Source organism: Melanerpes formicivorus, unplaced genomic scaffold (assembly GCF_026170545.1).
Source record: "Melanerpes formicivorus ecotype bairdi unplaced genomic scaffold, bMelFor1.0.p_v2 SCAF_51, whole genome shotgun sequence".
NCBI lineage: Eukaryota > Metazoa > Chordata > Aves > Piciformes > Picidae > Melanerpes > Melanerpes formicivorus.
This window is the reverse complement of record NW_027142403.1, coordinates 2,422,920-2,437,731: the sequence shown is the minus strand read 5'-3', so window position 1 is coordinate 2,437,731 and position 14,812 is coordinate 2,422,920. Positions and strand designations below refer to the sequence as shown.

The window sequence follows — 14,812 nt, the reverse complement described above, 5'->3', positions numbered from 1 at the left end:
CAATCTCCTGCCCTTGGACTCTGCCCATCTGCCCAGCCTGTCGAGGTCTCTCTGCAGTGTCTCTCTACCCTCCAGCAGATCAACTCCTGCCAGACAGCATTTTCCTGGTCTTCAGAAAGGCAGGAGTAGAATCATAGAATTGTTTAGGTTAGAAAAGCCCTCTGAGTAGCTCCAGTCCTGAGATGGAAGGGTTTGGGGCTTTATTTCTGATGCAGTAGGGCTGTTCAGTCAGAAAAAAAATACCTTTTTTGATCCTACCTTTTTAATCAGGGTCTCCTGCAAATACAGATTTTTAATCTTCTCTCTCTTCAACATTTCCAGTTCCATTTCTGTTGGCTCTGACTTCTCAATCTCAAAAAGCTTTTGCTGCCCTGTGCCCTGAGATGATGCTGTTTTCAGTGGGTATGCACCCGCAGCCTCCTCTTTGGAAGGAGCTCGAAGAAACTCATGCCCAAATGCACGAGATGAAGAAGAAGACCCTTCCAGGTGTTCCTGGAGCTTTGCCTTGGCCTCCTGCTCCCCTTTGAACTTCAGGAGGATGTCACTGTCACACTCAAATCTCTTTTCAGGAAACTCATCTGGATGTAACTGAGGGATTGGGGGAAGAGGGAGACGTTCTGATAAATCCAAGGCTGCCTGTGCGGATTCCAAGTCTCGCACCAAACACTTGATTTCTTCAATAGTAGAAACCTTGAGATCCCTCAAAGACATGATCTCTTTGTTCATATCTGCTTTCCTTTCATGGATCTGCAAAGGAAAACTAACTTCAGTACAATTCCCAAGGAACACTTACAGCGTTCAGTCTTCCCCACACAAGTAATTGTTAAGGGGCTTGTCACACTGGCTTTCCTCCTTTCCACACTAGCTTTCCTTTCTGTACCATCTCCACACATCAGCACTTTACACTGCAGTCTTTCAGTCTGTGGTTTTAAAATCTCTGGAACCATCTCTCCTCCTGTCCTTCACAGAAAATAGTAAAGGTGTAAGAAGGGGAAAAAAATTTCCTCATTCTCTCAGCTCCTGACTGAATGAAGAGTTTCTTGATATGAGATGGTGAAGCAGAGCAGAAAGCAGACAGAGGCTGTGAGAATAAGCTGTGGGGTGTAGAGGATTAGTCATCTGGGCTGCCTCTCATTAAATATAGAGCATCTCAGCTTTGATATATGGCCCTCTCTTCAGACATACAGTACAAATAATACACTAACAAAATGGAAATGGATTTGTTCTAGTGTTTTGTAAAGAAAGCTTCCACCTCCAAGACAAAAGAATCACATCTGAGAGTATCCTTACTGTAAACATTACCAAATGCACAGCTGTACAGAAATCTAGACTGCTCTGACATAGTGATAGAAACAAAGGCACTGAAATACTCCTCCATAACTGTAGGTCCTGGAAGACAGATGGAATTATTGCCTTTAATATGTGATAGTGAAGCTGAAATCACAGCTACTGCAGGGGGTCAGAAGTGGAACAAAGTTCACTGCATTTTACACTTCCAGATTTTAGTTTGCCTTTTCTAACAAACATGACTTTCATTTTGCTTCCCCAGTTCCAAAGGTATTTTTGGTGATTTACTCTGAGGGTAAATTCCAATTAGTTTGGGGGGGGGTGTAATTTCAACTCTCCATACTTTCCCCCAAAAGGGACAAATATACACATGAATAAATTGGTTTACATACCAACACTTCCAGGGATGTAAGCTGCATCGTCTTCTTCTCAACGTTCATATGCTTGTGTTCAGGGACTCTGTAGTTAGTGGCAGTCTTCAGCCTATAAAACCCCATATTCTCCTGTGCTGCTTTGATTTCCTCAGCATCTTTGGGATCCTCATAGTCATCAGAAGGTTTGCTCTTGTATCTGGGAGGTACAAATCAAAGCTGAACTTTAGGAGAAAAAGCACACAGAACAAACGGAGTCATTGCGTATCTTCTGCTCTGTGCAGCAAGGCCTGGGAGGTGAAGCAGGGATCAAGAACCACACACCTCTTCCAAGAAGGAATGGCTACTTTTGGAAGAATATCCTTGCACATTTGAATGAAAACATCAGATTAATACCACACCCACCACCACCCCACCAGTCTTATAACAATTCCATGAGACATTGAATTTTTACACACAGGCTGAATCCTGGGTTTTGGGAGTACTTGTTGCTTGCCATCTCAGGGAGCTGCCTCAACACTCCAGCAGCCTCTGGTGCAGAATACCTGATTCTACTCTAAACTGGTAAATACTCACTAGCCTTAAAAGCCTTGTGTTGGAATAGGCTGCTCAGAGAGGCAGTGGAATCACCATCCTTGGAAGCATTCAAAACACTACAGCACATGGTTTAATGGCCATGGTAGTGTGACATCAACAGCTGGACTTGATGATCTTGGAAGTCTTTTCCAACCAAAATGATTCTCTAATTCTATAACATATTCTCCCCCAGTTCTTTCTTTTCAATATATTCCTTCCTTAGGAATGTGCTAAGTATGTGCTAATTCACTGGAACTTAAGGAGAAACTTTATTTACTTTGTGACAGGGCACAGGAACAGACTGCTCAGAGGGGTTGTGAAGTCTCCTCCTCTGGAGACTTTCAAAGCCTGCCTGGACACGTTTCTGTGCAACCTGATCTAGGTGTACCTGTGTTAGCAGGGGGGTTGGACTAGATAATCACCACAGGTCCCTTCCAATCTCTACCATTCTGTGATTCTATGATGCTGTGAACTAAGAGTTGACTGTAATGGTCTAGGCATCTCAGTCATTTAGACACTTCTTATCTGAAAATGCAGCCACCCAGCTGAATTCAAGTTCATAGTTTAGAAGCACCACAAAAAGAATGTAATGCTCTCTTGAGACTGAGAGAAACATGAAAACTCCTCTGTTTTACTTACAAACATTAGGAATATAAAAGGCTGGCCAAGGAGAATATAGTGCCATATGAGAGCTAAACAGCATTACCTGCCCTCAAACAGGAAGCAGAACTAAAAGGGCACAGACCCCAGTTCAAAACTCACAGTTCATCCCACTCTGCCTTCCTCTTCATGATCTTAGCTTTCACCTCGTTGGATCTTTCAATGCTTCTTTTGATTTGCTCATATTTGCTTTCTATGTAACTTGTGGTTGGCTTTTGGACCTCTAATGTCTCCAGTGTTTCAGCTGCCTCCTCCTCAACAATTCTAGGATCTGGACCAAACAAATCATCATGTGAAGCTGTAAATAGCATGCAGCACAGTGCAGGCCCTACTACTGGAACTCCCCCAGGATGGCCCCTGTAGAGCTGGGGTCAGTCAGTTTAGTTTCAGTGTAGTGGATGTTCTGAACATCCTTGGGTTCTTTGACTTGACTCTTAGTCACATCATACCCGTGGGGTTCACAGACAATTGCTAATATTGACCTAAATATGGAAGAAAGTGAGGAGAAAGTTCTTCATGGAGGGGGTCATTTGTCATTGGAATGTGCTGCCCAGGGAGGTGGTGGAGTCACCATCCCTGGAAGTGTTCAAGAGGGGATTGGATGTGGCACTTGGTGCCATGGTCTAGTCATGAGGTTTGTGGTGACAGGTTGGACTTGATGATCTTTGAGGTCTCTTCCAACCTTGGTGATACTGTGATACTGTAACTATGTCTCTGTCTTACCATTGATGTAGGTACTGAAAAAATATACCATGGTTATATTTCTTTACCTGGAGCTAATGAAATTATCTTTTCTTTATGTTGTGGGTTTGTGAATGTCTTAACCTTGGAGTCCTCCAAGTACCAGAGAGGTGCAGGGAAGTAGACACCAGAAAGTGTAATCTTTTGTTAATTCATCCCATCATGCCTGCAGCTCCCCTTTATAAATGGACAGCACAGGCTGTTCTCCCCTTTTCCCTCTCTCCTGCTCCCAGTGCAGACTGCTATCTCATGTTTGGTATTTCAGGAGAGGCTTTTGGCCTTGAGTGGCCTGGATAGTTTTTACTGCATCCCTAGTTAGGGAGCTATGGGGTGGCAGGGTGGGTGAGTGGGACAGGGGGATGGTGCATTGTGGCCTGGTGAGAAGGTTTTGAGAAGGTTCTAGTCTAGTGAGGTTTTGGTAAGCCCTGGTTGGAGAGAACCAGGCCAAGGCTAAACATGGATTTGTGTATCCTGTATGTTTTGGTATAGTTGTATATAGTTGTGAGCCTGTGTGGAGCATTTTTCTTTTACTCCTTTGGGAAGGGGTAAAAGAGCTTCTGTCTGCTCAAAATACAGACACCTTAGCATGGACTCAGGAGAACAAATTGGGATGAAAGACAGAAACCATATCACCAGTACACTGCAAATGGTCATCACTAGCCCAATGCATACGTGTTGTCTCTGTGACAATCTCCTCTTCTGCTTTCTCCCCCATCTGTTTATCTTGGTAGCATTTCTCAGGCAGTGCCAGAAGCCTGTAGGTGGAAATCTCATGCTTGCTCTGAATAGCGTGAACAACAACAGTGTCGAATTCCAGTGAGTCCCGAAACCTAGAAAGACAAGTTAGACAAAACTGTCTGATGTCAGGAGGCAGAACCTACCACTTCCTTTGACCAAAAGGACATGAATATGGTGGTTTACTTATTGCACATACAACCATAGCATGCAAATTCACCAAACAGTAGGAGGCTGTGGATGCCCTCTCCCTGGCAGTACTCAAAACCAGGTTGGACAGGGCCTTGAGCAGCTTGGTGCAGGGGAAGGTCTTCCTGCCCATGGCAGGAGGATTTGAACTAGATGATGAGGCCCAGGGCTGCTTGGTGACCTTCCCCTTGCCCTCAGCATGGCTCAGACATGATGTGACACCTGGCAGGGCAGGGCTGAGTGGCTTTGAGCATGGTACCCCCATGTCCTGCCAGGGCACAGAGCAACTGGGGCTGATTTCTCATGTGGGGAAGCTTTGTGCTCACTTCAGGAGTGGTTTGTGCTGTGGGAAGGGGGAAGAAAGTTCTTCACTGAGAGAGTTGTTGGCCACTGGAATGTGCTGCCCAGGGAGGTGGTGGAGTCACTGTCCCTGGAGGTGTTCAAGAGGGGATTGGACGTGGCACTTGGTGCCATGGTTTAGTTAGTCATGAGGTGTTGGGTGACAGGTTGGACTTGATGATCTTTGAGGTTTTTTCCAACCTTATTGATTCTAAGATCTATGATATTTAAGGTCTCTTAACCCCCAAACCATTCTATATTTCTATGATTCTATGACATATGACACTACCTGTTGACTTTTATTCAATCTAGTAATGGAGGTGCTTTACAATAAGCATAGTCAGACCTCTCCCACTATCAAAATTTAAATCAGGCTCTTCATGAAAATATTTTCTCTTAAGGGCTGATTAAAAATATGTTAATTCAAGTCCTTTTTATCCAGTCACACATCCTGCATGCTTGAGGTGTTCTTGTTATTGTGGATTATTTTAATTGTGCATTTCTTTATGGGAAATTCATCTTTTGCTAGACACTTAGATTTAAGAAAACCAACACAACATGCATCCCCTGTTTACACTTGTGTTCTTGGGAAAGTTAATTTCATGACTTTAAATTGCATAGGGAACACTGTGTTAGCAATGACACTAAAATATCTGGCAGATACTCAACATGTCTGGAAAAAAAAAAGAAGTTCATTTCACAAGTTGTTCTTCAGAGTTTTAGTAAGAGTTCTGGCTTCTAACTGGCAAAAATCCAGGCAAACTTAAATCTCAAAAAAAAACCAACCCAAAACCCAACAACCCAAACAAGTTTTATTAATAGAGATGTGAATCAGAATGAAACTCCTTCCTTGAGTATCTGAATTTTGACCAAAGTCTCAAAAGAAGTAAGCACACCCACGTATCAGTGTATCCCTCAGATATGTTCCAAGTAAATAAGAACAGAATTACACCAGAACAGATTAAATGTTAATTATATGAGTGGGGGGAAAAAACCGCTAAAAGCCAAATCACATTCTATTTTCTTGTGTCAGGTACACCTTCATAAATGACTACCTCCACACAAGGTCAGAGGGAGAAGCAGAAGGAAAGTGGTACTTACTGATTTTGTAGTTTCTGCAGTCCAACCAAACTTTTCTCATGCTCCCAAGCCAGCTCTTTCTGCACCAGCTGGATTCTCTGTGCTGTCTGTCTAGTCAGCTCCTCAAAGATCCTAGGGTCCATCTGATACTCCTGCAGAAAGTCAGAAACCCCAGCATCACATTATCTTGGCTACTAGGTTTTGGTAATAAGTATTTTTGCCCAGGTGCCAGAGTTCCATACACATCCCACAATCCTTTATTGCAGGAGCTATTCAGATCTCCATAGAGAACCACATTTTTGCCCACATGCTTCTTAAATGGCACAGATCATCAGCTGTGATTCAGAAGTCCCAGCAAATTATGTATTCCTAGAACTACCTTAATCCAAAGAGTTCAACTTCTTTGGCCCTGACACATTGGCACCCAGCACTTTAGAAGGAGGTACCTCTGCAGGTAAATGAAAAACACATGTACCTCTCTCTGTAGCTGCATGTGCTTGGGCAGTTCTTGATTCTTTTGAAGAAGAAAAAGAAACTCCTTCCTCAGTGCAAGCAACTCCTGCCTTTTCTTGGTTTTCTTCTCTTCAGCTTCCTTCATTATCCGTTCATACTCCTCTTTCTGCTTGACTTGCTCAATGCTGACAACGCATGGAAAAGGGAACGGTGTTATCTCAATGGGAAAGTGGAAAGATTCTATTTTATGTAACCTTCACTACCTCCTATAACCTTGACCACCTTAAACTCCCAGTGAACTCAATGGCTCGTAAAGTAACTTAGAAAGGAATCATCTTCCTGTTTATTTGTACAGTCCTAACATCATGAAGCTTTGGCCTTGCCTTCGTGATGTCTCTGAAGTCTCCAAGTACCATATTTGAATTCTTAGTACAGAAAAGACTGAAAAAACTCTGTGTATAACAATGAAACAACCCAAATTCAGGGTGATCTAATTCTCCCTCCTCTTAAAAGGGGGAGAAAAACCAACCCATGGTCTGAAGGAAAAGCTATCAGCACTTGAAATCTCTTTTATCATTATCCAAGCATCTCTTACTTGTAGGCATCGGGATTCTTAATGTCTTCAGTACGCTTCACATTCTTCAGACCACTCTGGAATAAAAATGTTATCTTGCCTTTAAACAAGCAGTAATTTCAACAGACAATAAAGCAATAGTTTCAACAGACAATGAAGTTTTTTGCAAACATTAAGACAGGGCTCCCACTGCCTATCACCACCCCAAAACAAGCCTTCAGGATCAATATTGCTATAGAGGTCTTAAGAATAAGGCTTTAATGTTTCAAGAATGAAAAACAATTAAGTTGGTTTACATATAAAAGAACTGATGAAGCATTCTTAGGAAGAGAGAACAGAAATCCTGTATCATCCCCATCAACATTAACCATTCCACCAATGCTTGTTCTAACATCACTTTGTCCCATAACACCTCTGATTCTCTAGTCCCCAAACCCAATTCCCTGGTCTCTCCTCACTGCCACGTTGACAAGAGACAACACATCCTGGAATAACTCCAAGTTACATGTGCAATTAATCTGGTTTGCTTTCTGCTGACTGCATAATGGGTTCACAATTATTAGCTGTGAAGAAATGACAGATGGATGGACACTGTAGTTGCATGAGTCTCATTTCCCCAGGCAATCATGCTCTAAAATAAGGGCGGGCGGGGGGACGACTATCACCCTGCAGTGAATGCAGTCATACTAAATTGATCCGTAATTTAACTCAATTAGTTCCAGAGGATTTGCATTTGATTCTCTAAGAATCCCATTAAGTTTAATAAAGATGGAATTTTTAAAACCTTCCACATGACTTCAATGTAGACTAGATACTTAATTAAGATATACTTCCATAAAGGAAAAGTTCTATTAGGATGGTCATTAAGCTGTGTTGCTACTCTGAACAATAGAGATTGACCATAAAGGTCTTTATCTACAGCCACTTACATCCTCACAATGATAGAACCTTATCTATGCTTTATAAATGCAAATTAATCACTACTTGTAATACTGGAGATAGTAAGGTTCTGATATCACAGGTTCCAATCATTCACTTAGCTTAAGAAAATAATGTTGAGCCTCAGGTTCTGATATCTCCGGTTCCAATCATGCACTTAGCTTAAGAAAATAATGTTGAGCCTGTTCTCAGCCCTACATATTCTTGTGATACTGGTAAAGGATTCCAACCAGCCAAGAACAATTTAGCTAAATGATAAAAATCACAATTTCCTCCCTGCCTCCCCCATCAAGCATCTTTCAAAACTAGTTACCAACTCCTATTACCAATATTTCAGCGTTGGATTTGGTTTATGTTGACCCCGTACTGAGTGTATATCTATTTGAAAATTCATTGTGTATGACAGCACTTCTTCATTCAACAGGTCTCACTGCCTCATTCAAGTTAGATTATTTTAATTCAGGAACTCAAGAGAATTTTTTTTTCAATCCAGTAAAGCCTGAACATTCTCTGCCACTACCTGCAAGGAGATGGGGGTCAGTCTCCTCTCCCAAGTATCAGGTGATAAGATGAGAGGAATTTGTCTGAAATTGTGCCAGGGAAGGTTTAGGTTGGATATTATAAAAAATTTCTCTACTGAAAGAGTGGTCAGACATTGGAGTAAGTTGCCCAGGGAGGTGGTGGAGTCACCATCCCTGGAGGTGCTCAAAAACCATGTGGACATGGACATGGCACTTCGGAACGTGGTTTAATGGTCACGATGGTGTGAAGTCAACAGTTGGACTCAATGATCTCAAGGGTCTTTTCCAACCAAGACAATTCTATGATTCTATGATTTTCAGTTGACAGCTCTCTCTTTTTGTGTTTTATCAGTTGAAATGTTCCAGTGTCATCTGTTCAAACATGCTAAAGGTGATGAGCTCTACAGTGACTACCAGACACCTATTAAAATCATTACTACTAACTGCTGTACAAGGGTGAAAGAGCAACAGGATCAGCATCGGTCCACACCACTTGCCAAATCTAAAAATCCAACCTCAGAATTGCATATGAATGATACTAGATGCACCATGAAAGTGCTCATTTGGTATGCTCCAGCATTATTTCTGGAATCTCCACCCAGGGCAGAATCCTGCTTTAGTGACATTAAATCCAAGACAAGTGCGACGAATTCTTGTGGTTCTTTCCTTTCAGGAATGTGCATGATTATACCCTTGACTAGTAGAGTCATAGAAGTGTTTTGGTTGGAAAAGACCACTAATACCATCAAATCCAACTGTCAACCTAAGGCAACCATGGCCATTAAACCATGTCCCAAACTGTCACATCTACTCAGTGTTTTAAACATCTTCAAGGACAACGACTCCACACCTCCCCGGGCAGCCTCTTCCAATGCCTGACCTGTCTTTCAGTAAAGAAATTTTTCCTAATAACCAACCTAAATCTCCCTTGGCACAGCTTCAGGGTGTTTCCTCTCATCCTATCACCTGATACTAGGGAGAAGAGACTGACCACCACCTTACTCCAAAATCCTTTCAAGTAGTTCTAGAGAGCAAAGAGGTCTCCCCTCAGCCTCCTCTCCTCCAGGCTAACTAACCCCAGTTCCCTCAGCCACTCCTCACAAGACCTGTTCTCTAGACCCTTCACCAGCTTTATTGCCCTTTTCTGGACACAGTCCTGCACCTCAATGTTTATCTTGCAGTAAGCAGCACATACTATGTTTATTTGGAGACAATCACAACACATTGAGAAGGAAAAATGCAGTCACAGGGCCTCTATTAGGGCATGTTTTGCAAGAGCTATTCTTTCAATTGTTTGCTATGAAAGGTCTGTGATGCCAAGTAATTGAGCTGCATTTTGTCAGTCTGCAGTAGTTTAAATAGGCCTAATTCAGTGAAAGAAGGCAGCAATTTACCCTGAGTGAGGGGATTCGGGCTTTTAGCTCTTTGTGAACATCCTCCGAAGACAACATGTTGAAAGTAAAAATGTTTCCATCTTCACCGCAAGTAATCAGAAATCTGTCATCAAAACTAGGACAGATCCCTCGGATTTGGCCATGATCATTGTCATGTACATTGAGGGACCAGTATTCCTTCAGGGTATTCACTGAGACGTCTTTATCTTGGAGAGGATAAACACGCAGGGCACCATTCTGCATCCCACAGAACATCAGCTGTCTGCTGGTACTGTCAAATACACAATGAGAAACAGAAATAGCAGGGAACTTGTCACAAGGCCACAGCTCAAAACTTGAAAAGACTTGAAAAGGGCTAATCTAGCTTAATAAATGCATTTTTCCCCAAATTTGTAAGCAGGGAGCAAAGCATTTTTGACCATTTAAAGTGTGTGTGATACTAATACATCATTTTTTTCCAGGAATGTTACAGCCCTTACTGGGTATCATGGAAATGCTCTCAGTCCTGAGTTGGGCAGGTAGCAGACACCAGGTTCAGAGCTGGAAAAGCAGTTTTCTCTCCCTGATCTTCATCTAGTATGAATGTGGTAAGCACAGCCATCTGTAGATTAAAGCCTGAATTAAACCTGCCTCCTTAGATGCAAAACTTGCCAAGCCTTACAGGAAACCTAATACTGGGAGTCTGAAAACAGTCTACCCTTTTCATTCATACAGTTCAAAGGATGTCCTTGAGAAGACTATACTCTTTGCAGAATAGAATAGAATAGAATAGACCAGGTTGGAAGAGACCTTCAAGATCATCCTCTCCAACCCATCAACCAATCCAACCCACCAAACAACTAACCCATGGCACCAAGCACCCCATCAAGTCTCCTCCTGAACACCTCCAATGATGGTGACTCCACCACCTCCCTGGGCAGCCCATTCCAATGGGCAATCACTCTCTCTGTATAGAACTTCTTCCTAACATCCAACCTAAACCTCCCCTGGTGCAGCCTGAGACTGTGTCCTCTTGTTCTGGTACTGGCTGCCTGGGAGAAGAGACCAACATCTGCCTGTCTACAACCTCCCTTCAGGTAGTTGTAGAGAGTAATAAGGTCACCCCTGAGTCTCCTCCTCTCCAGGCTAAGCAATCCCAGCTCCCTTAGTCTTTCCTCATAGGGCTTGTGTTCCAAACCCCTCACCACCAACTTTGTTCCAGCAAGTCAACCTCCTTCCTAAACTGAGGGGCCCAGAACTGGACACAGTACTCAAGGTGTGGCCTAACCAGTGCAGTGTACAGGGGCAGAATGACCTCCCTGCTCCTAATGGCCACACTGTTCTTGATGCAGAGGGAGGGGACAATCTCTCCCTGTTGTCCTTGAGGGCTGTGTCCTCTTTTTGGTAACTACTAAAAAGCATTGCTGTGCTGGTGATCACATTTTACAGAGACTTCTAATGGTTCTCCTAGAGATCTACAATCTAGGATGTTTGAATCCTAGAATCAATACTTAATTAGAAATCAGATGCTTTAATCTTTAAAGGGCTTTTAGAATTATTCTGTCACACACAATGCCCAACCATGTCCACTAGAAATTTGAAGTGAGTAAGAGAGACTTCCTGCACAGAGGAGTTGAGCCACAATCAGAAAGGCACAAAGCAGGGTACCACCCTCCCTTCAAAATCCAGTTTCACCAAGCTTTATCCCAAAGCTACCTGTTAAACTACAACATTTTACCTGAAGGAGATTTGGTGGATGGGATTGTCATCAGTGTCCTCAATAGGAATCACTTCAAAGGGTTCATCTTTCCTGTTTTCAGGGTCGTCTTGGTGACCATTTGAGAATTCACAATGATAGAGGAACCCTGAGTCATACCCACCCTGAAGAAGAGAAGGGCCAGAGAGAAATGGTGACAAGAGAACACTGAGGCAGATGACAGGTAAATGGAATTTTCAGACTAATCTTTCCTTTCCTCAGGATCCATACAAGTTAGAAAATGTTGCTTCCAAACATCTAGAGATCCTGTTCACCCACAGAGAAAAATCTACCATGATCACTGGCAGTACAAGCCATCCTACCAATATGTTAAGATTCTGGTTTCTGCTTGTGAGAGAACAGCTTGGTCTCTGTGCTCAGTCAGGCATCACCAAGAAGTGTGCCTGCTGGAAATTTACTGAGCAATCTGAATTGGAGAGGCACTAATGGTTTAATTCACAAAAAACACTGTCAACTGTGAAGGGAATTCCATGTCCTTGAGTTAGCAGGTTTCCACTTTCTAAGGCACCAAAGGCAAAGGCCATGTTGCCACACAGCTTGCAATCACATCAACGTGAAACAAAACATTATTTACCAAGGAAAGCCAAAATTTTCCTGGTGATGAGTAAAATCCACAGAGGATAGGACTTGGCTCCTCTGGCATGTAGAGAGGAGGCAATGGCTCTTCTTTAGGTTTCTCTCCAGATTTTTCTTTTATCTCCATTCCCATCTCCAGTTGCTGCTTTATCCTTTCAAGCTTTGCTTTCTCCTCCTCCTGCTTTTTTTTCTCTCTTAGTGCAATCTCCTCTTCCAGCTACCACAACAAGCAGAGAAACTGACATGAAACCAAGGCACTCCACATAGGACTGACTAAAGGAGTCACCTAAGCTAATGGTGTTACAACATTAAAAGAAAAACCAGAAATATGTGACTGCTGTCAAGAAACCCCAACATTTCATGCTTGACTCAAAGTGACTGTGTGAGTGTCCAAAGAGAGTTCCTACAGGACTAAAACCAACCACAAGAAACATACTGTTTCTGAAAATTACTACAAGGAACATACTTCCAGAACAGACATGCAACACTGCCTTTCCCTTTCACTAATGCTATCTTTACATCCTAATCAAAAGGCACCTCATGCTTTCAGGGTGTATGTTCTATTTGAATCAACAAATAGCAACCTGTAATTTCAAAGGTTGAAACTCAGCCACAAACAGACTCCACCTGGCCTTCCCCTTTGTCCTGACCTGAGTTAGGACAAAACTGTTTGGGGATTTTACTTTTCAGCTCAGCCTCTTCTCAGTGATTGCACTTTCTGAAAGAAACAGCACAGAGTCTGCTTCTAGGAGTGACAATGCTTTGATGGTTATAGTTAGTACCAGGGATTGGTGTGCAGGCCAAGGTCACTGATAAATCTTGTGTGCTATGCTGGAGGGTAGCAGAGTAAAAGGCTGGACGTGTGGGATGAGTGGACAGGACAGGTGACCCTAAACTGACCAACAAGATCTCCACATGAGTACAATGTATACAGTAGAAAGCTGAAGGATCACAAGGATCAAGCTCTCTGCTTCAACAGCTGGCATCCAAGGAGGACTCTGTCTGTTTTGCCTTCAATCCCAATCCATGACTTCCTGAATCCAGTTCCAGAATCCAGCTTCTGAATTCAGTTCTCATCTGCTTAGTCCAGTCTGGGATTTCTGCCACAGCATCAGTGGTGATGGAGAAGAAATTACCATCAGGGATGCTGGATTCAGTATGGGTTTTATATCTATTTCATTTTATTATTACAATTTTCACCGAAGTAGTTTTAATTTTCTTTTCCAATCTGTAAGTCTCTCTCCCTTATTCCCTTTCTTCCTCTCTTGGGGAAGGAAGAAAAGTTAATAGAGAGTCTGTCACTCATTTAGTGGCTGGCCCAGCCCTAACCCTTCGTAGAATCACAGAATTGCCTTGGTTGGAAAAGACCTCTAAGATCATCAAGTCCAACCACCAACCTAACACCACCATGGCCATTAACCACACCCCAAAGTGTCATATCCACATGTTTCTTGAACACCTTCAGGGACAGTGACTCCATGAGGTAGTTTTAGGCTATGCTTTTAAAATTTAGCTGCTCTTCTCCCAGACATTTATCCAATGAATTTGTTTAGAATAATCTTTTGTTTTCCTTTTTACACCCAATAGTGATTTATCTAGACTTTTCTACTTTCCTGCTTGAAATCTGCAGCTGAATTTTAAAGGCATAGCCTAAAACTACCACACTCCAGCACCTTGACACCCTTTAAAAAGCTTAGCAAAAATCCTGTGATGCAATACAAGGATGAGCAACTTTTTTTGGGGGTAGTTTTGTCCTCTGGCACATGAAGAACATGAAATTCCTCTACAGGAGAGTTCTTTACCTTGATTCGAGACTTAATACTGGAAAACCGGAAGTACTGCGTGGGCAAGTTTTTGATTTGATAGGTGGATGATGTATCCTGCTCCTCAGGGCAAGGGGCAGGAACCTGGAGAGCAAAGCCGTTCTCACAAAGGATGAGCAGAGTGCTCTTCACCTGCACAAAACCACAAAGAACATAAGTATAGGGCAGATGCATACACAGAATTAAGAGAAACAGCAAAATGTCACAAGATACATAAACACAAAGCTGAGCTCCATCCAGGAGGCACTCGCTCAAACTATGCTCTTCTTTAAATGGACATCAGAAGCTGCTTTATACTCTGTAACCTCAGCTAAGGATCTGAAGAAGTCCTTGCCATATGCAAACAACAACAACAACAACAACAAACCAGGTTGGAAGAGACCTTCAAGATCATCGTGTCCAACCCATCAACCAGTCCAACCCACCTAAACAACTAACCCATGGCACCAGGCACCCCATCAAGTCTCCTCCTGAACACCTCCAGTGATGGTGACTCCACCACCTCCCCAGGCAGCCCATTCCAATGGGCAATCACTCTCTCTGTATAGAACTTCTTCCTAACATCCAACCTAAACCTCCCCTGGTGCAGCCTGAGACTGTGTCCTCTTGTTCTGGTGCTGGCTGCCTGGGAGAAGAGACCAACATCTGCTTGTCTAAACCAGCTATCATTCTGGCAATGTCTATCTTAGAAGCAGCATGATTGTATTTTGGGAGTGTGGTTAAAGGGTGAATCTGACCCAAAAGTTGGGAGCTGAGGTTTGTCTTGATAATTGCTTGGAAGTTCATGCATTTCTACCA

The 14,812-nt window shown here is 42.8% G+C and overlaps 1 protein-coding gene across 1 annotated transcript in view; it reads right to left on the bottom strand.

The window, feature by feature from the left end:
* CFAP44 (cilia and flagella associated protein 44) overlaps positions 1-14,812 on the bottom strand; it is a 57,028-nt gene that overhangs the window by 15,929 nt on the left and 26,287 nt on the right. Inside the window, exons 16-26 of the mRNA XM_068160581.1 lie at positions 13,994-14,146; positions 12,190-12,408; positions 11,577-11,719; positions 9,860-10,130; positions 7,027-7,082; positions 6,454-6,616; positions 6,000-6,130; positions 4,308-4,465; positions 2,997-3,165; positions 1,680-1,857; positions 259-747 (exon numbers count right to left, since the gene is read on the bottom strand). Of these exons, the coding sequence (XP_068016682.1) occupies positions 259-747; positions 1,680-1,857; positions 2,997-3,165; positions 4,308-4,465; positions 6,000-6,130; positions 6,454-6,616; positions 7,027-7,082; positions 9,860-10,130; positions 11,577-11,719; positions 12,190-12,408; positions 13,994-14,146 (2,130 nt within the window). The remainder of the gene's footprint in view (positions 1-258; positions 748-1,679; positions 1,858-2,996; positions 3,166-4,307; positions 4,466-5,999; positions 6,131-6,453; positions 6,617-7,026; positions 7,083-9,859; positions 10,131-11,576; positions 11,720-12,189; positions 12,409-13,993; positions 14,147-14,812) is intronic.